The following is a 26,520-nucleotide window of genomic DNA, read 5'->3' on the forward strand; positions in this document are numbered from 1 at the left end:
AAATGTAAATTTTTTATTGTCACTATCTGACATTGACAATTTCTTTAAAACCGTGTTATTAATAAATCAATTTTGATCTTAGCACCTCATTTATCAAGAAAGAGGAAGGTCTGAAGACAATAATCGAAGGGTCTGGAACTCTTAAGGTTAAAGACTCGCAGAAGCCAGCTAACTTCAAGTTCATTCGCACTTTGCTAACTGAGGGCTCCGAGCAGGGTATCGAGGTAATATCACTCTAAAGTTTTAAATTAAGTATTAAAAATCTTTCTTTGCCTTCACACTTAACACACTTACACTATAAGAACCTATTCATGTCCTCACACGCAATTATAACTTGTTATTGATTGTGATCTTTCCTTACATAATTGTAAATATTGATTTATTCAATTAGATTTCGCTTAGAAACGTTATTAAATCGTCATAAAAATAGATTAAAAAAAATGCGTAGATTCGGAAAGCAAATAATCTAGTAACATTTCTGTTCCATCTTAATATTCATGTAGATGCTCCGATTATATTAAACGATTATATTTTTTCCAGACATTCATAAACGTTGCCGTTGGTGAACTTAACCACGTGGCTGAGGCTCGCATCACCAACTTGGAGTACAAGACCTCGTACGTGTACTGCGAAGAGAAGAAACAGTGCGCACACGCAGAATTGAACTCCAAGATCTCTATGAGCAGTTAGTATTTAACTTTGTACGTTGGATAGGAATAACAGAGCGAAATTTATTACACTTGTCCACTCCTGAGAAATACAGAATCCTATAATGCATTAGAAATATCGTCTAATATTAACATTGCACATAACAGAAACCGGCGTGATCCAGCACCTCTTCAACGTCGGGTTCGACCTCCGCAAGCTCGGCGTCTCCACGGAGTTCGGTCTCGAGGTCAGCAACGAGTTCTCCGACAAGAAGTTCCCGCAGTACTTGCTCAACCTGCACGTCAACCGGGAGACGGACAAGATACATTTGAACGCTTACAGCAGACCCGAGTTTGGCAGTAAGTATAGTAGACCAGTATATTGATGAAATCTTTTTTCAGATAATGCTCGATATATTAGGACCGTAAAACAATTTAACTGATGTAGACCTATAAATGTTGAAACTGTTTTATAATTATTTTTTGTAACAAAAAGTAGAGCTAATCGCCAATATTATAAATGTGAAAGGTTGTTTGTTGGGACGTTTGTCCGTCAATCACGCTGAAACTACTAAACGGATTCCGAGGGTCTAGTACGTAATAAAGTTGGTCATAAGTCTTATTATATTCCTCACAAAAGAAGGGGAAATCTTTAGAATTTCGATTTTTTGATTACTGTTCGCTACATCATTAATAAATCTATTTGAATAAATATAATATACAATATTAATAATATTCCAGAATTCCCTGCCGGACTAACAATGACACTGCCCAAGCGCGTCTTCGCTGTAGAGACCCTGGTCCAATACCCCACAGACAAATCTCTTCCATTCCCCATCCGTGGTGAGATGAGCCTCTTCCCCGACAAGAATAGGCCTGAGACCAAGACTGGCGCCAGGTTCCTGGTGGACCTGAACGTAAATGACCAGGGAGGTGACGCTTTAGCTGAAGTTGGATTCGTCCACCCCAAGATTCGTAAGGTACGTTATAGCATTGTGACATTCATGGCCTATTTCCTAATTAATTTAATCTTATTCATTTATTTCATAAAACTTTTACGAACCATTTCGATTCCAAATCTTTTGAGATTTTTCCCGTCATAAATTAATTACTTATTTCTCATATTGTCATATTATATTTTAATACACATTTTTAAAATCCCAATCGATTAAAAAGGTTTTTTTCCCTATGTTTATGCTTTAAGTCAAATTAAATATGTAATCACATGTTATATTGGATGTTACTTTTAAATGTTATGAATCATTATTAACCAATGCAATCTACATGCAGGAGGCTCTCGTCCGAGTCCGTGGAGCGATGCAGCGACCATCTGAAAACTCTGTCAAAGTATCCAGTGTGGCCCTCGTCTCGCACCCTGTGCTTGGCAGCGTAAGTCTATCTTACAAATTAATTAAAAATGATTGTTCTGTAGATATATACACAAAAAGAACAGTTGATTCTTTAATAACGCAAATTTTGGCCCTCCTGGTGTAAGAAGTGGATTATAAAGAAAATATTTAATTAAAGCTAGCTTTGTGCTTGATACTATTCGCTTCTAATAATCGTTCCTTTACAACATTGTAAAATATTTTGATTAATGTCTATTATTTATAGGACCGTAGAGCTGAATTTAACATGGAAGCCAGCCCTGCTCACGTCAAAATCATGGTAAGTGCATTGTATGGTACGATAAGAAATGTTAACATATTGCATCTATCATCTCTCATATTTCATAAGAGACCCAAGCAGTGTGTCCAAGCAATGGGAACATGCAGTGTAGTAAAAAAATGTGGGCTGATGATGATTATGTTCTTTCAATAAAAAACCTTAAAGAAGAGGATGGCAGCAGCTGTACAAACGATAGTGATTAAAATTTTTGGCAAAGGCAACATAATCAAAATTTTTTATTCATGATTTTTACCAAATACATACTTATACACATCAAAACTAGACACAATAGAGGTTTTTTTTTATTATAGATATAATAGTATTTTCTTACTATTTTATGACATAATTTCGCGATGTGATCCTTATGAGGTTTGTAACAGCGCTCACAGTCGCATATACACCATTTGATTTCGAAACGAAAGATGGTATAAGACAGTAAGAAGGTTTCTCTACTAATGGATATTTTTCTTCTCCAGTTCGACACACCAGTAGTGAAGGTCATTGACCTGGAAGGATCAGCCGTAATGAAGGACAATTTGCAGCAAGCAGACCTACGCTTCAGCTTACTGCAACTCAAACCTGTGCAGCTATATGGTGTTGTTAAAGACTACCAATACTATGAATTCAGCACTGGTTACAGCGGTATGTCTCCTTAATTTAATGTGAAAAACTACTTCAAGAATTTTCTAATTCACTTATCCTACTGACTAAATATAAAGGAATAATTATCGACTGCAAGTACTGCAGGATTTATTCTGGGTAACAAACTGAATCCATACTATTATACCCTTTGGAAGTAGTTATTCAAGGACTTAACTTATTGTAACCTTAAGCAATATGTTTTTATGTTATATCTAGTACTTTCAAAGACGATTGGATTAATCGAAATGAACATTCAGCTTCTTGATTTCAAAGTTCAATTATAAATTAAACAATTCAATATTGCTATTACAGACGAGAAAGAACGCAAGCTATCCATCATCGGTCACTTGAACCCAGAAGAGCGCGTGGATATTTCGGTCGACATCGTTCTGCCTGGACAGAAAAAGAACATCGTGCACGCCGCTCTCTTCATGAAGGATAACCAGATCAACTCCGACTATGGCATCTCGAGGGACAACTACAATCACTTTGTGGTGAGTACAATACCAAATTAGGACTTCAAATAATCTATGAAACTAAATTTCATTCATAAAATAATAAACAGATACGAATTAACAGGTATCAATTAGTACATGTAGATATTCTGTATCATTACTGACGCATACAAATAACTTCTCCTCATATAACATTTAAATAAAAGGACATGACAGCTGAGTAAATTAAGGTTAATAGCGAAAATCAAAGAGGAAAAACGCAGCGTAATAAACTTTGTGCTTACTAAATAAATCGCATTTTCCAGACTGCATTCAAAAAGGACTTGGATACTCTCATAGCCAAGGTGAAAGAGATAAGCGAAAAGAACAGTAATGACTTCAAGCAAATGCTGAAACGTGTGGAACCCAAGGCTAAGGAACTGGAACAGGCGTATCGCGAGGACTTCCAGAAGTTGATGGAGGAAATAACCAACGACAAGACCTTGAAGGAGCTCTCAGAGGCTGCGTAAGTTTCCATCATGGAATTGGGGTTATATTTTGGCCCGAAATTATTTACACATTAGTAAATAAGGACAAGTGTTTGTCATTTATGTTCTATTTTCACTTTTTATAAATAAGATAAAATAAATAATTCGATCAATAAATTTTATATATATATCGTATACATCATAGGAAATTTTTAAAGAGTAAAAAAATATAATCACGAGGCAGAATTCGATCGATACAATATTATAATGGCACATAAAACCGATACAATTTTGAAAATCGGTTGCCAAGGTGGGATTACGGATGGCCGAGAGTTGACAAAAGGACGCGGGTTCAAATTCCGCTACATGAAATCTCATTTAAGCAACATTTTGATGTTTGAAAATTATAAAAGAAATTTAAAAGATGACAGCCACATTCTCAGTAGTCTCCCTGTTCATTAAAATTAATAAACTATATTGTTTCACCAGGCACGATATCATCCAAATCATCGCCAAGATGATCGATGAGTTGGTCACGGTGACCAAACCACTCATTGACAAGTACATTGAAGCTGTCACAGATATCAGCAAGAAGGTCTGCGAAATGTACGAGAAACAGGTAAGGAAGACAATTAATGAATAGGAATTTTAATAGAAACCATACAAAACAGATAAGATATCTTAAATTGATAAAACTGAAACCTTTTTCTTTTTAATTTTTTTCAAATTTTTGTACGTAAGTACAGTTGAGCTCTCCTTCATAAATAAAGCGTCGTGTACTTCCTAACACAACAATCAAGTGAGGGCTAAAAACCATTCTAATACAGAAAAACATTCACAGATCGAACCACAACTTAAGGAACTGTATGACAACATCTCAGCTGCTGTTCGGCAGTACTTGGACGGTGTTATTGACGCCGCAGCTCACTTGGCCGCCATTGTTATTGACTTCTTCGAGAAGCACAAGCCAGAGTTCGATGAATTAATTGGCACTATCACTAACATGTTTAGAGGTAAGATATATTGTAGTCGTAATTTTAATTCGATCGAACGAATTTGATGTCTAATAGAGTCACTTATAGCGTGTAACTTATTGTTCTTAAAGTAACTCGTAAAACAGGAAAAGTTTTTATTGATAGAATTTGTCTTTTATAACTAGACTAAATTAGCTTTAACTGAACAAATTTCAAACTATTTGTATTCTTCGTATTGCAGACGTTGTCCGTATCATCGTTTCTCAAATGAAGGAATTCCGGGAACGCTCATCGCAACTGTTCTCAGAAATCTCGCAACAAATCAAGGAAATGCCACTCATCTCTATGATCAAGGAGAAGGTTCTTATCATTTTTATTTTACAACATATATAAACTACCTGATTATTTTATAACCTCATTTTAACAAATTCATCATCAGCTATTGACGCACTTCACGCAGGTGTAAGTTCATATTCCCTACCAGAAATATCGCAGTGTATTTAATTTAATATCAATTTTAAATCCACAGTGGCAAGAATTAGCCGTCCCAGAACAAGTGCTAGCCATCTTACAAGAAGGTCAACAATCCATCCGAGGATTCCTCCCGACCGAAGAGCTGCAGAGCTTCTCCGACGTGCTATTCAACTACATTCAGAAGAAACTGCGCCAAGAGAAAATGGATGAAAAGAAAGAGCTTAAGGTGGTTTACGAGAAATTGGTAGCAGCTGCCACATCTTTGGTGCAGTTCGTGAAGAAAAATCTGAACGAACTTGGATTTAGCTCAATCCCTGCCCTTGTTATGGTAAGTTTGTGTTTCAACATGGCAAAATAATAAGACGTAATTTTAAAATAGATGTACAGACATTACATCCAATTGTACCAAATAAAAAGATTTTAATGTAGTGAAAGAACATAATTATCTAAATTGTTTTCTCGTTATCTTATATCTATTTCGTTCCAAAATTTAAATATCCTACGAGCTACATGCATTTTGAACTCTTTTTATATTTTAGCCATCGCTTTCTGGCCCACAATCATTCGGAGCGCCGTACTTCGGTGGTTCAGCTGGAATGAGCTTTATCTCGCAACTCATTCAGGGAGACATCCCTAACCCATTAAGCTTGATCAAGGCCTACAGACCACGCAGTCTCAACCCATTGGATGAAGTACCAGCTAAGAGTAAGTTGTCTTTGCAACAGAAGTCATTTCTGTTGCAAAATGCGATACTAGAATATTGTTTCTTGATACGGTTTTTTGTTTTACGCATGATGTTCAATTGAAGATTATAACGTTCAACCTTTGCCTTAATAAGAATAGTTTACTTAACTATGTTTAACAGAAAATGCTGCATAGTATACGAAAAGTATTCTGCCTGGAGGTATGAACAGTTTACAACTAAACTTCCGCCAACTGAACCTCCTTCACAATTATAGTTCTTTCCATAATGGAATCTTTCTACCCCTAACTCATGAATTGTATCTAATACGCGATCTTCTTCAGTGCGAGCTGTAATCGTGAACGGGCAGCACATCTTCACGTTCGACGGGCGTCACCTGACCTTCCCCGGCTCGTGCCGCTACGTGCTCGCACACGACCACGTCGACAGGAACTTCACGCTGATGATGCAGCTGCAGCACGGCAACCCCAAGTCGCTGATCTTGGAAGACAGGAGCGGAGCTATTATTGAGCTGAAGGAGAATGGACAGGTATGAAAAATAAAACTTTTTCATTTAGAAACTTCAATTTTTAATTATTAAATCCATCTATTACTGAGTGGTCATTTTCAACACTGTGATATATTGCAATGTGAAACATGTGTTTACAATATATTATACTTGCATGAAATATGACCTTATATTAATCAATCACCAAATTGATTTTTCCCCAATTTGTTTAGTAAAAGTAATCTATCACCTTTATATATATAAATGTATCATTTATTATCATGTACAATAGCTAATAATATTAATGATATTCTTTCCTCACAGGCATCTATCAACGGAGCCAACCACGGCTACCCGATCGTCGAAAAGGAATCTTTCGCCTTCCGCCAAGCCAATGGCCGCATCGGTCTCGGTTCACTTTATGGCGTCATGGCTTTCTGTACTAGCAAACTTGAGGTAATTAAACCAATATCGCTTTAAATCTTTCATATTCTCACAATTCTTAGTACCTTCCACAACTCAGGATTGCAAATTTTAGAATGTTTAAAAAGATTACCTTTTAAATATAAATATTAACAAAAGAATTTTATAAAATCTGATGCAGAATCTTAAGATATAGAATTAAATATTTTTAATGTTAAGTGTAATGGTATTTAATATTAAGTACATTAAAAACAACAAAGAAGAGCATGAATGAATAGTTTGTCCCTAAGGGGAAATGGATATCGGATTTACAAAATGTAAAAGTTGTAAAGTGAAATAAATAATATATTAATGCTACCTTACAGGTCTGCTACATCGAAGTTTCTGGTTTCTACCTCGGCAAACTGCGCGGTCTTCTTGGAGACGGCAACAATGAACCTTACGACGATTTCAGACTACCCAATGGAAAGGTTAGTAGTCTTTTTTGGATATACTACTATTGTGCGTTGTTGCATTAAGTTTGATAACAAAAATTAAAAAGTGCACTTGAAAAATATAACTTTACATAAATTTTATGATGAATTATATAACGGCTCATAAACTCCAAGTTAATTTATATATAACTTATGCATAGGCATAAAGAAAGCAATATAACAAAATTATTGTCTAAAAAAATGAAATAATAAAATTATTGTCTAAAAATCTTTTTTTTTTCATTTTTGCCGAGCAACTTTACTTCCGTCCGAGATCCGTTATAGATCCAATACTGTCAATTTCACCGCACCATTTACACGCATTAATTACCCATAATCTTCAGATCTCGCAATCAGAGAGTGAGTTCGGCAATGCGTACCGCCTCGCCGGCAGCTGCCCCGCGGTGAAGACGCCGGAGCACTCGCACCACCAGCTGCACGCGGCGCTCCCGCCCGCCTGCGAGGCCGTCTTCGGAGGCACCTCGTCGCTCAGACCTCTGTCCTTGTTCCTGGATATTGCGCCTTTCAGGTGACTATAAAACGTATACACGTAGAAAATCATGGGAAAATAAATAAAAATCCACTACGTTGTGAGAGTCGATCAGATTTACTGAAATCGAATACCTAAAATTACACTTGAAAACAACTAAACTATCTGTACAATTAGCTATCAAAGAACAATTAAGAAATCGAAATCTAGTGAACCATACGCATCTAATCTATCTCTAAATAAGCCTAAACCATGAGAAATTTTGAAAGAATAGAAAAAATTTGATCACGAGGCAGGATCAAATTTTTTCTATTCGTTCAAAATTTCTCATTTATAAAGCATTTCAATGCTATAAAACTAAAAATTAAATTTAAGCCTAAACCAGTTTTTAAATAAACGATGTTTCCACTCGTCCAATTCAATTGAACTTCTTCTGCGAGCACTCGAGTGGCAGATTACCCAATCACCAGCAGCTAAGAAGCATTACAAAAGATAAATTGGTTGTGGCAGGCAAGCCTGCATCCACGCGGCGAGCGGCGACGACGAGGCGGCGCTGCAGCAGGCGTGCGACCTGGCGCGCGGCTACGCGGCGCTGGCGCTGACCGGCCTGCTGCCCGCCGCGCTGCCCGCGCGCTGCGTGCGCTGCCTGGACGCCGACCGCCCGCGCGACCTCGGCGAGGTCTACGAGTTCCGCCTGCCGGCCAAGCAGGCCGACGTCATCGTGTCCGTCGAGGTCACCAAGGTGAGGCTCAGGACATTTTCTTAAGGCTGGTTTTCTTGTTACCTATATTGACGCAATTTTCAGGCATTTGTCGTTTAACTGGCTGATAAACTTGCAGAGCACATCCAGTGCACTGCTTAATTAAGGAAAATAAATTGACCCGACTCTTAATATTGTCCATTATTTGTCAATTATAATTTTAGCTTGCCGTGCGAGTGATTGAGTTAAGTTTGAGTTTAAAAATCAAATTTGCTGTACACTTTCAAATGATCATAAATAAACGTTAAAATAACAATTACTGACATGATGTCCAAGAATAATGTTCACAATTATGCCACAACCATCATTATAAATAATAAGTAGCGTAAAACTGAAACCAACCATTACTTCCAGGCCAACGAACAAAACTACAAGGAGCTGATAGTGCCTCTAGTGTCACAAGTGATTGACGCACTCAAGAGCAAGCGCATCTCCGACATCAAGGTGTACCTCGTCGGTCTTACCTCCAAGTACCCCTACCCGATCCTGTACGATACTGATTGTGAGTATTATACAAATGCAACGTCTCTTTGAGAATATTAATATTACATTTCCAAATGTGCCTTCCGTGCCCAAAGAGTATAATGAGATCCTATTACGAGACTTCGCTGTCTGCCTGTCTGTCTGATATTTGAACAATCGAATCAGCCATGATATATTTAACATAGTAATTAAATAAAAATTTATGTGTTTCGTACAACACTAGATTATTAGTCGCCTTTTCTTATATCTGATCATCACAACACTTAAGCATGTAATGTGTGCGTGTGCGTGCGGCCCTGTGTACCGACAGAGCTGGCCGAGACCGCTGATTCGTTGCCTCTGTGTGTGCGTGCGTCATATTAGTTCCTGTGGTCACTCTTATAGCAAATAATGATCCTCAATCTGTCTCCAGTGAAACTGAAGAACGCCAAGGTGGTGTTTGATGACGAGAGTCGCTACAACGTGTTCGAGCGCGTCAGGACCGGTGTCCCCAGCATCGACAGGGTCGAAGACATCGTTATGGACATCATTGAATACATCAAGATCAATGTTGGTGAGTTCTGGTCATTTATTATAATTATCTTGGAAGCAGGTACACAATTGAGGTACACAATTGAAACGAGTAGTACTTTACAAAATTAAACTGACTTCAACGATCCTGTCATTTGAAAGCGCATGAAAAAGGCGTTAAAACCTTGGAAGCATTTTTCCTTAAGTAAAACAGGATCATCTCTCTACAGTCCCTTTCTACTCTTTCTTTCCCATAATGTATTACAATACCGTTTGCAGGCGCCACAAACATCATGGCCGGATACGCTTCCATCACGGAGCTGCCGCTGCGACCTGGCGCTGTGAAGCATCTCATCAGCTCCGTTGGTACCACTTGTGAACCTCAGTTCTTCTTGGTAAGTTAACAAACATCAAAATGTACAAACTTCAAAAAAAAAAGCGCCCGAGTGTACCGATTTTGATAAGTTTTTTTATTTGAAAGCTGATGCTTTCCATTTCAATTTTGTCTAGATCTCACAATTTGAAAGCGGTATAGATTTTTGTTTAAAAAAAAAGCAATAACATTTCTCTTCACCAGTTTATTATACCTACAAGATTAGGTAATTCTTTAAATTTAAATAAGTTTTGAAATAACTCTTTATTGATCGTAATAAATGTTTCTCATATTCAAAATAATCAAAACCATGATCGGTTTCAGGTTGAAGGCCTACGTACACTGTCTTACGACATCTGGATGGACAACAACGCATACAGTGTGTCTGTCATAACCGAGACAGCCAAGTTAGCGCCGATCGGTGGCAAACCTGTCGTTGGTAAGTTATCATACATTACATTCATTCAGAAACCCTTGTTAATACTTCTTACTAGAGTAATTAAAACCCTATCTTTAACATTATAATTATGGTAGCTGTTGCCCACAACAAATAAACTTTCTATGCAGTCTAAATACATTTTTAGGGTACAATCTTTCGTCCCCAATTATATCCACTTAAGGACAGAATTTATCAAAATTCTTTAGTAGCGGATGCCTACATAGTGGCTATCTGTATGCAAAATTTCAGCCCAATAAGTCCAGTAGTTTGGGTTATACGTTGATAGATCATTCAGTCGGTCACCTTTGCGTTTTATCTATTGAGATGATTAACATAACATGCTCATCAATCACATCTGTAACAGGATTCTCCGAAAATGCCGTGTTGGTGTTGGGAGACAAAAAGCAGAAGGACACGGAAGCTCTGAGAGCTAAGATGGACATCGGGGTCAATGACGGCTGCATCAACATGGCTCAGGATGTAAGTATATCTATATTTCTTGTCAAGTCTCTTCTACATTTTTTGCAGTCTTTTTGATACAATCCTCATTTAGAGGAAAAATTTAATATTTTAATAGATAAAAATTATTTTTCTTAAGTCCCTGTCATTTTATGTTTTATTGTTTTAATGTTTTATTCACCTTTTTTCTTGAAACTGTCGTACTTCAATCTTTTTGCTAAAATCGTGGACCGTTCACAGACCGATGGTTTCGTCTTCTCCACGACGAGCTTCCGCGAGCTGAACCCAGCGCAGCGCAAGCAGTACCTCCAGACGGCGGCTGCCTCCATCACCAACCGCATGCTGCAGTACAGCTCGGTGCAGACCTGCACCTGCACCTACGTGGACCCCTTCAGGGTGCGCTCCGTGTGCGTGTCTACGGAGAAGAAGGAAGTGGTTAGTTACATTTGAATTTATTGTCGAGATTTCAGACGGTCGACCATTTAGGGGTGACTATCACCCAATAGAAATTTTATGTAGCAATGACTGTATGTATACAGAAAATATATTTTTAGGTTATTAAGTTGATACCAAAAGCATATCTATTAGCTTTGCTTCTTAGTCGACATTTTGTTCATTACAGTGTCGATTAATTCACACACTATTCAAAACACTTCTAAATCATTTTTATGCTATGAAAATATAACTGTACTGCTTTCCATTTATGGCTTAGCTCACATAGTCAAGGGAAAGATGACAACCTGGGATTTTTTCCTCCACAATTCCCGTTCCTGAATAAAATTTGTAAGATAAAAGCTAACCTATATCACAAAATATCTTTATACTAAATTTCACACAAATTTGTTCAGTGGTTTAGGAATAAAAAAGGCACTGACCGACAGACAGATTTATATTCGAACGTGTATATTAAAGATTGCACTACATTAATTTTTTATTAAATAAATAAACAATAAACATGCGTTTTTTGTTTCAGGCCCGCAAGAAAAAGTGAACGTAAACATATGATCCGCCATTAAAGAAAATACGTCTAGTTCTACAAGTATCGGGCTTCGATGTGACAGACAAACGAAATAAAATATCATTAAGAGTCGATTATCATTCAGTTATATAGCGTTGAGGTCCGTTACACTATTTATACCAAAGCAAAGTTTTCATAAGTGTTAATAATCATTCGTATTAAAATAAAAAAAATATTATTTATTTTGTTGTTTTATTTTTTTTTAATTACGATGAAGGTAAATTAGGGTGTTCATTTGAAACACCTTATATGAAATCCTTCTGAGAGACTACCTATCTCAAAATGAAAAGATAGGCATTGCCAGGTTTTTCCCCACATAGTTTCCGTTCCCGCAGGACTTCATTTGATAGCTATCCTACGTCCTTTACCAAAATACATCCAATTCGGCCCAGTAGTTAGAGATTAGCGCATTCATATAATGTAATATATAATATATAATAAGTTAATACATTAACCTATAGATAGATTATGAATCAGTTAGTTCTTATGTAACATCAAATATATACATATATTTAATGTTATGGTGACTATCGTCTTTGAAGAGTGTTTACACTATCACACGAGTGTTGAGTCATTTGCGAGAAATGAGAAAATCATTGATTCATGACATAAACCGGAACTGTAAAACTCAAATTCCAAGTTAAACTCAAATTCGGTCATTTATTTTATTTCCCTCTGATTACATTTCTATAAATTATAGATAGATATTTATATCTATATCTGATATTTATATCTGATGGAATCTATACTAACATTATAAAGTTGTAGAGTTTGTTTCTTTCTTTGTTTGAACGCACTAATCTCAAGAACTACTGGTCCGATTTGAAAAATTATTTCAATGTTAGATAGCCCATTTATTGAGAAAGGCTATAGGCTATAAGTACCACGGGCGAAGCCGGGGCGAACCGCTAGTAATGTACTTTAAAATGCTAAATCAATATAATGCTGCAGTTGTTGTAACAGTCGTTTGTTTATGTTCTGAGTGACGCTATCGACGTCATATTGAAATGAAATCATAATGCGTCACTGAACCGAAACGGATTAACATATGCGCATCGATCTATGGTATACAATGACTTAGAATTAACCATTTTCTGAAATGGTTTGTTTATTTATGAGTTTGTTGGTAAAGGATTAATTAATCGCCTGATGGTTAACAACAGGCACCGACTATAAACATTAGCAGGGGCAGTTTCGTTCGGAGAGCAGGAGAGCTGGAGGATCGTATCCTTTTCCTTACCCTTGCCAGTTCTCATCTCTATTTCCATCATCTATCCTTTCTTTATCCTATTTTAAAGTCGGCAACCCGTTTACAAACGCGACTCCGGATGGGAGACGCAAGATCCCCTAAACTTTAAGGGAAATAAAAAGTGCTAGCACAAGAATTCTTACGCGTGATGAGCATTTTCTGCAGAGAGTATTAATTTGTAGCATCTGGAATGTATAGCATAGCATAAAACTACAACAGTCCAACTACACTATAACATGTTTAGGACTGAGGTCATAGCAAACATTGTTCAGTCTGATGGGCATTTTCTGTCCACATATAATAATCGAGATTTGGAACATGTTATGTTAGCATATTTTTATCGCCTAGCAGGCAAACGAGCAGGCGGGTCACCTGATGGAAAGTGACGCCCGCTCATATGCACTTGCAATGTTAGGGGCATCGCGAATGTGTTGCCGGCCTTTGATCATTAAAGTTACCACAATACTACCTAATGTAATTGAAACACTCCACCTGTTACTGTGCAAAGTTCACGCGGACGAAGTGAGCAGCATCAGCTTATATTTTAAATAAATTTGTGTTAAGAATTAATATTAATAAGTTTAATTGAAATATCACCAGCCTATATTATTATGTTATACTAAATATAGACATACACACACATTGTAAGTTACCATACACCACCTAAACGGCTGGACCGATTTTCATGAAGTTTTGTGTGTATGGAGGAGTACGTCTGAGAATCGGCAAACATCTATTTTTTCATACTCCTTAATGATAAGAGAAAGGCAGAACAGTATTTGCAAGGTCAGCTAATATTGAAATTAGGGGGTCATCCATAAATTACGCCACGCATTAAGGGGGGGTAGGGTATCACCGAAATGTGACATAGTGTGACAAGGGGTCAAACCTTTGTGACGTCACATGATACGGTTAATAATATGTTTTTTGATTCGACATTTAAAATTAACGAACTTGATCTAACAACCTGAAACGCTTTTTTCGCTTAGATTTTTTAAACTACCTTCTTAAAATTTACAATCTGTGACGTCACATCAGGGGAGGGTCTTCTTAAAATGTGACAGGCTGTGACGAGTAGGGGTCATAAAAGACCAAATTTCCTGTGACGTAATTTACGGGTGGCCCCTAGGTTGTTGTCATAATTTATATAACTGTGTTATAAAACAATTAATTAATGAAACAGGAAGCATTAAAACACATTTATATTCCTTGCAGGATAATATTTTATGTAGATAGTGATAAATCATTTGAAGAGGTTTATTTAAGAATATTGTCATTATAGAGATAAGAAAGTCGTTCTATCGTCACGAAGAATGAATCAACTTTATAGTCCGAGTGATAGCTGTGATTTATTAGCATCATTTAATGATTGGCTCCTTGACTAAATGTCGTTAAGAAATTCTTAGTGTCGATATATTCTGTATATTAAAGAATAATATAAACATAGGAGTGAACCCGCGGGCTACAGCTAGTAAAGAATAAATATATTTGGACTTTTTATTTCTTCACTTACTCCATATAATATCAGGAAAAATAGATATTGAATAGATTTGTAGCAAGAATAAACAAACAGATAGATGCAATGAGATCTCAATAATCATTCCTGAATATTTATTAATATTAATTAGATACTTACTTATATATTATTAAAATACAAACATTAGAAAAATGCATTAAATCTAACACACCAGTTGCATGCCCTCTAAGGGACAAAGTACCCACTATATCGCCATGACTAAACGCCACAAAAGGTATAAAAAATGTAAAAAACGACTCCATTTTTCGTACTCAGACACCAAACCAGCTAAGGTCAACGAACAATATTGCACTTACGCCCTCCGTATATGACACTTTAAATTTAATAAGCATTATATGTGCAAACGCTGTATCGAATGCGCGATACTCAACGTGAGTCAGTGACGTCACACCAATGAGACGTATAAAAACAACACATCGGAATTCTTACTAACAATAAATGATTCATTCTATTTCTTTGGCCACTTCCTAAAATATCTTCTTCCTATACTGTTTCTATACCTGTACGCCTTTTCTCACGTGAATACTTCAAATGAAACGAACCAAGAGAAATATACATTTGTATACACATACCTTTAAACCGGCTGCACAGATTCCAAGAAACTTTCATTGAAATAAAGATGAGCCAAACACTATATGTATTATCTACATTTATACTATTTTATTTATAATTAAATAAGCAGTGCCAAGTGAATGAAGGTAGCTTAAACGTGCTTGTTCCTTGTTACTTGTGTTGCATTCTAACTTAGGTCACAATTTCCTTGTACTTACTTTTAATTAAACATTAAAATATTTAAAAATAAATTAAAACTCGAAGTATAACCTAACATAGTTTCATATTAACTGTGGGAGGTATATAGAATAGATTATGGCAAGAAATAATAACAATAAATACAGTTGAATTCAAAAATATTTTCTTACCCTCAAAATCAAAAATCACAAAAATTTCTGACATCCCAAAAAACATTACCCTCCCTTTAGCACTCGGTTAACCTCCTGCACCATAAAGGACATCCCACTGGACAGTAAATCCGTCCTGATATTTTAAAAGTCAGTTCACTATAAGGCAAACATTACGATAATATAAATTTATCACGATGAGTCAATGAACAAACAGGACAAAGGCGCATAACGTTATAATTAGTGATATAGTGTGGACGCACGGACAGGTTTGTGGAATTTTTATTTATATTTATATATATTTGACGGATTTAAAACTTGATTTAATGTGTAAACTCGTTATACAAGGACCAGTTGTTTGTCCAGATTCGGAATACCTGCAGTGCGTGGAATTTGTTATCAAACATTCGATGTTTTTGTGTTTAAATCGTGTTTTATATCGGTTAAAAATGTATTTAAGGCCCGAAGTGTTATGACTATTAGTTTTTTATTGTTATTGAATTATTTATTTATTAAATTCAGTGGGTTGACGCAGATTCTGTATGTAGTTGTAAGTTTGTTTGAGAATTAATAAAAAGATCTTAGCAGTTAGTTAGTTTCTATAATAGTTACAATAAATAACGTTGTATAAAAATTATTTATTTATTTTGCTGGAGCGTTTTTGTATATAATATAGCCTATAATACTCAGAGATCAGGTATCTACATATCCAAATGGTGAAAGTACTTTTGAAATTGGTCCAGTAGTTCCTTAGATTAGTGTGGTCAAACAAACACACTTACGCCTTATATTATTGTAAGTAAAGATGTTATTATATTTATATGATTTACAAAATATTACACTTAATATTTATAAAATGAATCAAGAGGAAAAATAATTATGAAACAAATCCTACTAAATCCTTCCTGCTGATATTATAAATGCGAAAGTTTGTAAGGATGGGTGTGTGTTTGTTTCTCTTTCACATAAAAACTACTGAATCGATTGCAATGAAATTTTGTACGTAGACAGCTGGACAACTGGAATAACACATAGGCAACTTTTTATCCCGATATTCCTACGGGATTTGCGCGGGTGCAACCGCGGGCGCAGCTAGTTATTCGATAATAATTTGAGGAAATTATTTGAGGAAATTATCTATAACATTGTCTCTGTATTATAAGATTTCGTTAGTTTAACAATAGATAAGGTTTTATTATAGCTAATTACTTTAATTCAAAAATGTGTCTGGCTATTTATAATTTATTTGTTTGCCTCTTTCACGACGCAACGTAACGATTTTTTTGATATTTTTTGTCTGGAGGTAGTTAGGTGGCTAGAGGGTAATATAGGTTTTTAGAGCTTTTAAACGTTTTATTTCCACAAAAATTTGTTTGACTACGATGGAAAAAACCGCGAGCGAAAAACTAGTAGAAATTTGTTATATACTAATCTGTCTTCAGATATAATTATATAAGAAGCCTAGGAAGCCTTTTTGGTGCAGTGATTAAATCATTAGCCACACTAATTTTATTAATTCGAATTTATGTTTGTGCATTTGTAACTGTTTTGCAGCACCGATTTTGATGAAATTCTCAATAAAAATACCTAAATGGTTGTACTATGAGAAAATTAAAATGATAAGATTTAAATGATATCTGGGACTATGTTTGTTTTAAAGGTAGTCAAATTAGGTCAAGATCACACTTGCAACATTCTCATAAAGCAAGTGCTAAATGCTATATGAATGGCATATTAGCAAGTATTGTAGGTGGGGATGAGTGCGGAAACTAATATTTGATGTAATGGAATTCTACCTATAACCTACTAATCCTACGAATATCATAATGCGAAAGTTTATAACGCAGTATGTTTATTACTCTTTCACATGAAAACTACTGAACCAATTGTAATGAAAATTGGTACGTGGATAGCTGGACAACTGGAGTAACACATAGACAACTTTTTATCCCGATATTCCTTAGGGATACAGACGGGTGAAACCGCGGGACGCAGCTAGTATTATATGCGCGAAAGTTCGCAAAGGTATTAACTTTGTCGAAAACACAAAATAAAAGGGGATGAATGAGGGAAAATATATTTGTTTATAAGCAATGCTGTAGTGGAAAGAAACCCATTAAATATTAGTGACTATACAATTTCCCCCTATTTGCCTGAGTATCTGAAAGTTTTAAGATCTTTTAATCTCACCCAGTCCTTGTCCACATAACTCTGTTAAAAATACATTATCAATTCCTCAGCAATATGGCACCGCTGTCACTGAAGATAATTGTGGACGAGGGAGCCATCACACGGACTCTCATGTTCGATACAACGACCACCGTGCAGCAGGCGGACCACATCGTGAAAGAGAAGATTCTGACATTGGATCAGGATAAAGGTGAAGAATAAAGTTTTACAATACCTGGATTGGCTGGTAGACGAAATTGAACTCTATTTCATAACTTCATAAGCTTCAGAATCCCGCGACAAATTTTTGTAATGCCAATAATTATTTCCTACAAAAAGGGTCACCGACATCCCGAGAAGTCCACTCTAATGTCTAAAATGAACGATAGTCAAGTAATTTTCTACCTTTTAAAAATAATTGAATCACGTCAATCGGTTGAAAAGTCGAATTGTAAACCTACTTCGTTTTGGGAACTTCGGTAAAAACAGAGAATATTAAATGAAATAATGAAATAATTATCAATGCGAAATGTTGATGGCGCTCTGTAACATAGGTTTATTAAGAGAAACCTCTGCCCATGTAGACCAAAAATAAAACCATTTTTCTACAAACAAGCTCTTAAAAACGTATACAAAGCTATAACAAATAAAAGCCTGTAAATATAGTATACATTATTTCCTAAATCGGAATACCAGTTCCCAAGATTATCTCGAACATACGTAGACAATATCCTGCTAACAATTTAAGTTTTAATAGAATTGTGTTTATTTGTGGATATTACGCTATAAACAACTCGTCATTCCTAAATTATTCTACAGGAAAATTAAACATGCATGAGTCCCAGTCATAATGATTAATAATATAATTAAATACTCTTAAAGCATGCCTTTCCAGTAATTTTCTTGGTTAAAAATTTGCTAGTTTTATAAAAATAGTGTAATGACATTTCAAAACTATTATTTTATGTTTGTTCAAATAATTGATTACTTATTTGATTTGATCTGTCTGCATGTAAAGTCGCCATTATAAAATAAGATATAAAGTAACATTATAGTAGTAGGTGGTAGGGTCTTAATGCGTTGAAAAAGTAAACACTCACACAACCTGTCATATATCTAGATTTATAATCTAGACGGGACTATAGAGTAATGGTCTAATAAATCTTATAGCCATTAATCTATTTAAAATCAGCAATATATTTTTTTACGTATAAGGTAACACACACAAAAAAAACAGTCGAATTGATAACCTCTTTCTTTTTAGAAGTCGGTTGAAAATATAATAGAGGGATTTGAAAACAATTATTACAATATTAATAAAATATGATAATAGTAATCACAATGTGACCTACAGTCAAATAAAATCATCATTTCAAATATCAAAAAACGCAATCTTTCAGAATACGGTTTTTTCCTCACCTCTGCTGACAACGAGTGCTCTGGAGTATGGTTGGAGGACCACAGAACCCTGGAGTACTATATGCTGAGGGAGGGGGACTCCTTGTACTATCTGGAGAAGGTCAGGAACCTCAGAGTTCGGATGCTAGACGGTGAGTAGATACTATTTTGATCCTAATTTATAATTGAGACTCTTATAAGTTATAACCCTTGCTTGAAAAATGTGAAACTGTGTTTGTTTGTCTTTCCTTTACGTCGTAATGAAACGATTTTATTATATGTTTTTTGAGGAAGGAAGCTTAAGAGTAACTACGCAGGAACGAGGCTAGTATACTATACCATAACAATAAAATATAAAAAAAATACCCAGAATATTATAAAACAATAACAATATTTATCCTTTATAGGCTAATTGACTCATTAGAGTTGAAAGTACATACAATCTCTATTGAGATGAGCATTCGAACTAATTCACAGTACATTAAACTCGCAAAGAAGAAAAATGATTCATTTCTTGATAAGTCGTGGCTTATTTATATACTCATTGTACTAATTAATTATTTATATTCTTCATATAAAATCATGGCATATGTATATACATGTAGTACTTAGTAATTACCACTTTATCCGTCATCCTCTTTAATGCATTTACAGGTTCCGTAAAAACGATGCAAGTCGACGAATCGAAGAATATTGGTGACCTGATGGTGCTTATTTGTGAGAAAATAGGTATCACTAATCACGATGAATACGGCTTGGTAAGTTTACAGCTATACTTGGATAATAACTCATGTTACATATTGAATGAGTCTAAAAACAGGATTGGATCATAGAGAATCTAATCTAATCGTAGAAAATCTATCTATTCCCTTTTTACGTTTAAACTATTGAATGGATTTGGATGAAATTTGGTACGGAGATTGACAGAGCGAATTGGGCGAAACCGCGGGCTGAAAGCTAGTTGTGTATTTATTAAATATATGAAAATAAGAAGACATGTGAGCACGCAACACTTTAATGTAAGCTAAAAGACCCAAATTTTAATACATTTATAGATAATTTCATCATAACTGAGATTGTGAATTTAATTTTTGGTTTTACAGCATTGAAATGCTTTAAAATTAAAAATTCGACTAAACGCGTTCGAATCCCGCCTCGTGATCATTTTTTTTTCTATTCTTTCAAAATTTCTCATGAGATTGTAAATTTTAAAATATTTATTGAAAGGTACGTTGATTTTTTTTAAACAATGACAAATTAATAGCCTCGTTTTAGTTTTTACCTTTATATAATTAGAACTGTTTAATGATATTCATTTTTAGCTTTAATGACTTGTAAAGCTTATTAAATAATCGATCAATTACTAGTCGATTCAAAGGATATTTATGCGCTGTCCTTCTATACAAACAGTGATATACAATAAACTTAAACATATCACAACAAATCCATTCCAGTGTCGTGAAGACCAGGTGGAAGATGAAATGAAGCCCATGACAGGAACGTTGACCCTGAAGAAGAAATCGCAAATCCGGGAGAAGGATGCAAAATTGGAACAATTGAGGAAGAAATTAAAAACTGACGATAATGGTATGTTTATTGAGGCCTAGCTCCGCCCCGCGGTTTCACCCGCGTAAGTCCTTATCCCGTTGGAATAGCGGGATAAAAATTTTCCTATATGTTATTCCAGTTATCCAGCTATCTACGTACTAAATTTCATTGCAATTGGTTCAGTAGTTTTTGCGTGAAAGAGCAACAAACACACAAATCCTTACAAACTTTCGCATTTATAACATTAGTAGGATAAGATTCAGAGTTTGGTGGTGAATGAGTTGATATGACTGATGATATCGGTTGGTAATCTCAGAAATTCGATCAGTCACATAATTTGGCTCATGGGCGAACGTGTTTATGCGTCACCATACTCTATACATATTATAGTCACCTAATGGTATTAAGTAATGACTCACGGCAAATCGCTAATGATAATGAGATTGCAGCTCATTTAAACATCAAATCAGTTGTAAAATTTTAATTCTACTATTGAATAATTTGGATGCAAAATGTGATTAAATATCTCATTAACTTATCACTCATCAGAAAATAAGTGAACCTATACGAATACTTAATAAAAAAACAAATTGAAAATGTTTTTTTTTTTATAAATTTTAATAATACAAATTATACGTTGAATACATATTAAAATAAGCTTATTCGTCTAATAAATTTAATGCTCAAATGTGACTCATTATCATTTTCAGTTCAGTGGCTAGACCAGCACAAAACATTACGAGAACTACACGTAGACCCAAAGGAAACGCTTCTGTTCAAACGCAGGTTGTTCTACTCCGACCGTAATGTAGACTCCAGGGATCCGGTGCAGCTCAACCTGCTTTATGTCCAGACCAGAGATGCCATCTTGGATGGACGTCAAGTAGTCACTGAGGATAGAGGTAAACCATGTATTGTTAAAGTAGTCACTGAGGATAGAGGGAAACCATCTATTGTTAAAGGATTGCGTAAGGATACATCAGGCTTATTCTGAGGATAAGTTAAAGTAATTATTAAGAGAAGAATGAAGAGAAGAGACTGGAAATAAAAACTTAGATCAAGCTTACCAAAACACATTGCTGTCGTTTAGTCTAGCATCTAAGTCCATTATTTCTACAACAAATAGAATACAAAAAAGCATCATTCTTTTATAAGACTAAATGTTTAATTTACAGCAGCTACTTAATTGAAATTTTCCACTTCCAGCCGTTGAGTTCGCTGGTATCCAATGCCAAATACAATACGAAGACTTCAATGAAGACAAACATAAGCCCGGTTTTATTGAAAAGTAAGTTTCCTATTTCTTCTGCGTTTTTGCTATGTGCTACATTTTCTTTATTACGTTACTAATGGTCCGCCCCGGCTTCGGCCGTGGAACATTTATAGCCTTTCTGAATAAATGGGCTATCTAGCATTGAAAGAATTTTTCAAATCGGACCAGTTGTTTATGAGATTGGTGCGTTCAAACAAACCGTTAAACAAACTCTTCAGCTTTATAATATTAGTATAGATTCGAAATTATATGATAAAAATTAATAATTATGAAAGCTGTTATGTACCCCTTAAAATAATAACTAAAACGACATTAACTCTTAAAGCTTTCTTCAGCAAATATTGTAACTTTTATAATGGCTGATCGCTTAAAATCATTGTTTCACAGCTTAAAAGAATTCCTCCCAGTCCAGTACAGCACGAGCTGGGGAATTGAAAAGAGAATATTCAAGGAGCACAAAAAGCACCACGGTTTGAGTCCGTTGGAGGCTAAGAATCTATACACGAAAACTGCTAGAGAATTGCCTACTTATGGCGTCACTTTCTTCTTAGTTAAGGTAAGATTTTACGTTATTACTATCGTTTTAACTGACGTTCTTAAAAAGTACCACGTGCTTATTCATTAAAAAAAAAACTTACATGAACTAATTGCATCTTGGTTCTCATTATTAGTTACCATTATAATATTAAATGTGATGTAACACTAGAAAAAAGGAAAAGTTATGTTTACTTCTTTAAAAAAGATGTAGCTGCGACTAAATTCAATTAACAAATATATTTATAAGTTAAAACTTAACCATTCTAGAATTAGGTAGCATGAGTTTTTAAGAAATACAACAAAATAATCGTTATAGGAAAAACAAAAAGGCAAAAAGAAGCTGGTGCCTCGTCTATTGGGCATCAACTCGGAGTCAATTCTGCGGCTGGACGAAGGGACAAAGGAAATACTCCAAGTGTGGCCTCTCACTCAGGTGAAGAGTTATAGAGCTGGGAGTGAATCCTTCACACTGGATTTTGGAGATTATAGGTAATAATAAATACATGTTATCCTGTAATCAACCTAATGGTGCAGTGGCAAGAGACGCTTTCTATAATGCTTAGAGAAGAAATTTTGTTACCTGATTCTGCAAATATTTTAAATTTTTTATAGTGTTTGAGTGTTTATGTAATAGTATACAATATGAAAAAGAGGATTTTTTTCTTAGCTTGTTTGTAATGGTCCACAATCTTTTATTGTTGTTATTAATTTATAGGCGTTCAGATTTCAGGAGATAGGCTTTTCTTCATCTCGAACGTAGTGTATACGATATAGCCATATATCTATTTTTAAATTAAATAACAAGTTTCTTCTAAATTGTATTATATCATAAACACAATATTTCAGTGAAAAAGAATACGCCGTGAAAACAAACGATGCCATGAGAATCAGGGACATTCTGCAGGGTTATATCGACATTATCAAGAAGAGACTTGCTGCTCCATACAATGTCACTTACACACAAGGGGAAGCCATGTGCGAAGACAATGTGGAAATATCCAGGTAAGAGGAGATCTAGGATAAATAATTGGTTATATGGATCATTCTGTGGACGAAAGCCCATTGTAACGACTCTGATCTATGTTTTTTGGAATGCTGTAGAGAAAAATCGGTCAAATCCGAGACGGACTGGCCACACTCAGTGTACCACAGTAGCCACTCAGCCGATTAAATTTAACTATATCAATAACATATCTTTTAAATACTTTTCTTATCGTTTCAGAGGAACCATCATACAAAACGTTGTTCCCAACAAAGTCGTCGAACAGTCGTTTGTTGGTCCGAGCCGGATCATATCCGTCGAACAAGGTAATGTAAATTCAATTGCGCATACAATTATGGTATAAAAGAATAACCTTCTGGAACTAATATATAAGTAGCGATGGATACTGAAACAGTTTCACAGTTACATCGTTATTAATCCTATCCTACTAATATTACAAATGCGAAAGTTTGTAAAGATGTGTGTGTGTTTGTTGCTCTGTCACGCAAAAACTACTGAACCGATTGCAATGAAATTTGGTACGTAGATAGCTGGACAACTGGAATAACATATAGGCAACTTTTTATCCCGATATTCCTATGGGATATGGACTTTCGCGGGTGAAACTGCGCGGCGCAGCTAGTGCATATATACGTTAATAGTCTATTTGAAGCAGACGGTATCTCCCCATTCTATTTAAAAGGACTAAATTATGGAATCCTTTTTCTATTATAATAAATTTATCGTTTCAGGACGAAACGCGAGCGGAGGCACGAAAATCGTCACCGTTCACGAGATGGTCACCACCACAAGAACTACCAACTCACAGCAAGCATTTGTAAGTGTGCCCACCATGAAAACTATTTATTTATTTATTAATTTTTTTTTTTTTTTTTTTTAGTTTTATAGCATTGAAATGCTTTATAAATGAGAAATTTTTGAAAGAATAGAATTTAAATAGCGTTCCATCTATACAATATTGTAATCATTGAAATAATGTTTCGTATTGGTTGTGATGGTTCTTAATCATCTCAATAGATGGCGTGAGGTGCCCCTTAGGCACATGAAACCGAAAGAGTAGAAGAAATTCGATTACTGTGGCAGGATCACGAGTGGCCGAGAGACTAGGCGTTGCTACGGTTAGGCAAGAAACGCAGGTTCGAATCCTGCCTCGTGATCAAATTTTTTCTATTCTTTCAAAAACTTCTCAATTTTTTTTTTGTAAGTAATGTTTACAAACATTTACTTACAGTATCGGTCGAAAATCCCCTGCATCTTAGGTGTTTATGCTTTTATCTAAAGGTTCGATTTTATTAACAGAGTCAATTAGAATTTTAGTAATTCGCATATTATTGTGTCTGAGCCATTATATGTTCGCATGTGTGCGTTCAGCCCTGTGTACCGATAGAGCCGACACCGTTGATTATATAAATGTGTGCGTGTATTAGCTCTTGCAATCCATCAATTACCTTATGTGGTATTACAAGCTATAGACACTTATTTTGTTTGTTTGTCTCCAGTAGCTACTAATTGTATTTAATTCTTAAAATCACGTTTGTCATTCAGTTAAAGTAGACGCTGACAAAACGTCATTATTTCACCTGACATTTATTTCGACTTTTCTGATTGACGTTCCCTTAAATAACTGTTAAATAAAAAAAAAATTGAACTCCCTATTGTATTCCAAGGGCGCATTTCATCGAGATAAAAAGTATCCTATCACCCAAGTCGGCTCATACCCTGTCTGCAAACCAAATCCAATCAAAATCCGTTCAGTAGTTTCAGTGTGATTAACGGACAAACATTCAAACCAACAAATTTTCACATTTATAATATTAGTGTGATTAAAAAAAATGAATAAAAATAAAAGTTCATCATTTATATCCAATGAATAACTCATCTTTAGATTCTTTTCAGCTAGGACACAAGTCTTATAAATCCGTCTTTACAATGTTGCTGGGTTATTTTTTTCTTTATGAGAAGTAGAAACTACCCTCAATTTGTTGTTATTTTTTTTTGTTTCTTTTGTTAGGCGTACTTATAACGCTAAGCGAGGAAATATGATGTAAATAATTGTGTTTATCTGTGAGTGATTAAAATGTAATCTTTAGAGTAATAAATGTCTTCAACCGTAACTAAATAACTGTCAGTTGTCAGCGTTATTCCCTTCTCTTGCGTTTTGTTTATATTTTGTGAAAATATCATGAAGAATAAGCTATCACTTTCTTTCAGAAAGGTGAAATCCTGTCCGAGACTCCACAGACCTTTGGCAAGAGATTGAACCGCATGAATTCATTCTCCGTGAAAACTGTGGTTTTGTTATCAGGTAAAATGTTTCTTTTATTATTTATACATTGAAAAGATAAATTAAGCAGTGGCGGCTCAGTGGTGAGAACCTCGGACTTCAAAAATCGATAAGTCGGGGTTCGAGCGTGCAGGAAATAAATTGATTTTTCAATTTATCTGCACATGTGGATAACATCACCACTGCTTAAAACGGTGAAGGAAAACATCGTGAAGAAACCGGCATGTCCAAGAATCAAAAGTCCGACGACATGTGACATCTGCCTACCCGCACTTGGCCAGCGTGGTGGATTATGGCCTGAACCCTCATAGGAGGCCTGTGTCCCAGCAGTGGGAACGTATATGGGCTGATGATGATGATGAAAAGAAAATATAATACTCAGAAAATATAATATTATACGCAGAAATACCTCCTAATGAAGTCGTGCCCGGGCACGCCTTATACATTATTTATTCGGTCTTATATCTATTCTGTTATTTTTTTTTATATGAAACCCGCTGACCCGGCAAACGCTGTTCTGCCTTATTCTTATTATTTAGGGTTATAATTAAATTTATTTGATCTGTCCACCCGTTTAGGAGGATTAAAGTAACTAACATGTGTGACACGAGAATTTTATACCTAGTCTTGCCATAAATATTGTAATAAAGAAAAAAGAAAATTGTTAACTGCAAATAA

General features: G+C 35.3%; 2 protein-coding genes across 6 annotated transcripts in view; both read left to right on the forward strand.

The window, feature by feature from the left end:
- LOC119837542 (apolipophorins) overlaps window positions 1-12,127 on the forward strand; it is a 34,309-nt gene extending 22,182 nt beyond the window's left edge. The window contains exons 33-58 of the mRNA XM_038363139.1: window positions 83-224; window positions 541-685; window positions 816-1,007; window positions 1,389-1,627; window positions 1,938-2,036; window positions 2,262-2,315; window positions 2,792-2,957; window positions 3,270-3,451; window positions 3,718-3,917; window positions 4,369-4,498; window positions 4,721-4,892; window positions 5,095-5,213; window positions 5,383-5,655; window positions 5,867-6,032; window positions 6,354-6,559; window positions 6,842-6,973; window positions 7,306-7,410; window positions 7,758-7,942; window positions 8,414-8,645; window positions 9,018-9,165; window positions 9,559-9,699; window positions 9,936-10,051; window positions 10,354-10,468; window positions 10,833-10,948; window positions 11,168-11,362; window positions 11,901-12,127. Of these exons, the coding sequence (XP_038219067.1) occupies window positions 83-224; window positions 541-685; window positions 816-1,007; window positions 1,389-1,627; window positions 1,938-2,036; window positions 2,262-2,315; window positions 2,792-2,957; window positions 3,270-3,451; window positions 3,718-3,917; window positions 4,369-4,498; window positions 4,721-4,892; window positions 5,095-5,213; window positions 5,383-5,655; window positions 5,867-6,032; window positions 6,354-6,559; window positions 6,842-6,973; window positions 7,306-7,410; window positions 7,758-7,942; window positions 8,414-8,645; window positions 9,018-9,165; window positions 9,559-9,699; window positions 9,936-10,051; window positions 10,354-10,468; window positions 10,833-10,948; window positions 11,168-11,362; window positions 11,901-11,918 (3,988 nt within the window). The 3' untranslated portion in view covers window positions 11,919-12,127. The remainder of the gene's footprint in view (window positions 1-82; window positions 225-540; window positions 686-815; window positions 1,008-1,388; window positions 1,628-1,937; window positions 2,037-2,261; window positions 2,316-2,791; window positions 2,958-3,269; window positions 3,452-3,717; window positions 3,918-4,368; window positions 4,499-4,720; window positions 4,893-5,094; window positions 5,214-5,382; window positions 5,656-5,866; window positions 6,033-6,353; window positions 6,560-6,841; window positions 6,974-7,305; window positions 7,411-7,757; window positions 7,943-8,413; window positions 8,646-9,017; window positions 9,166-9,558; window positions 9,700-9,935; window positions 10,052-10,353; window positions 10,469-10,832; window positions 10,949-11,167; window positions 11,363-11,900) is intronic.
- A 3,705-nt stretch (window positions 12,128-15,832) lies between these two features.
- The window catches only part of LOC119837558 (talin-1-like), a 50,782-nt gene continuing 40,094 nt past the window's right edge, over window positions 15,833-26,520 (forward strand). For 4 of the 5 annotated variants that reach the window (XM_038363174.1, XM_038363178.1, XM_038363177.1 and 1 more), the window contains exons 1-13: window positions 15,833-15,899; window positions 17,871-18,010; window positions 19,200-19,349; window positions 19,852-19,955; window positions 20,652-20,784; window positions 21,456-21,647; window positions 21,952-22,033; window positions 22,406-22,574; window positions 22,872-23,044; window positions 23,402-23,557; window positions 23,778-23,863; window positions 24,290-24,375; window positions 25,770-25,863. In XM_038363174.1, the coding sequence (XP_038219102.1) occupies window positions 17,875-18,010; window positions 19,200-19,349; window positions 19,852-19,955; window positions 20,652-20,784; window positions 21,456-21,647; window positions 21,952-22,033; window positions 22,406-22,574; window positions 22,872-23,044; window positions 23,402-23,557; window positions 23,778-23,863; window positions 24,290-24,375; window positions 25,770-25,863 (1,561 nt within the window). In that variant the 5' untranslated portion in view covers window positions 15,833-15,899; window positions 17,871-17,874. Of the gene's footprint in view, window positions 15,900-16,033; window positions 16,181-17,870; window positions 18,011-19,199; window positions 19,350-19,851; window positions 19,956-20,651; window positions 20,785-21,455; window positions 21,648-21,951; window positions 22,034-22,405; window positions 22,575-22,871; window positions 23,045-23,401; window positions 23,558-23,777; window positions 23,864-24,289; window positions 24,376-25,769; window positions 25,864-26,520 lie in introns of those variants that run through there. The other variant, XM_038363175.1, reaches the window with a different exon arrangement.

Source organism: Zerene cesonia, chromosome 28 (genome assembly GCF_012273895.1).
Source record: "Zerene cesonia ecotype Mississippi chromosome 28, Zerene_cesonia_1.1, whole genome shotgun sequence".
Classification (NCBI taxonomy): domain Eukaryota; kingdom Metazoa; phylum Arthropoda; class Insecta; order Lepidoptera; family Pieridae; genus Zerene; species Zerene cesonia.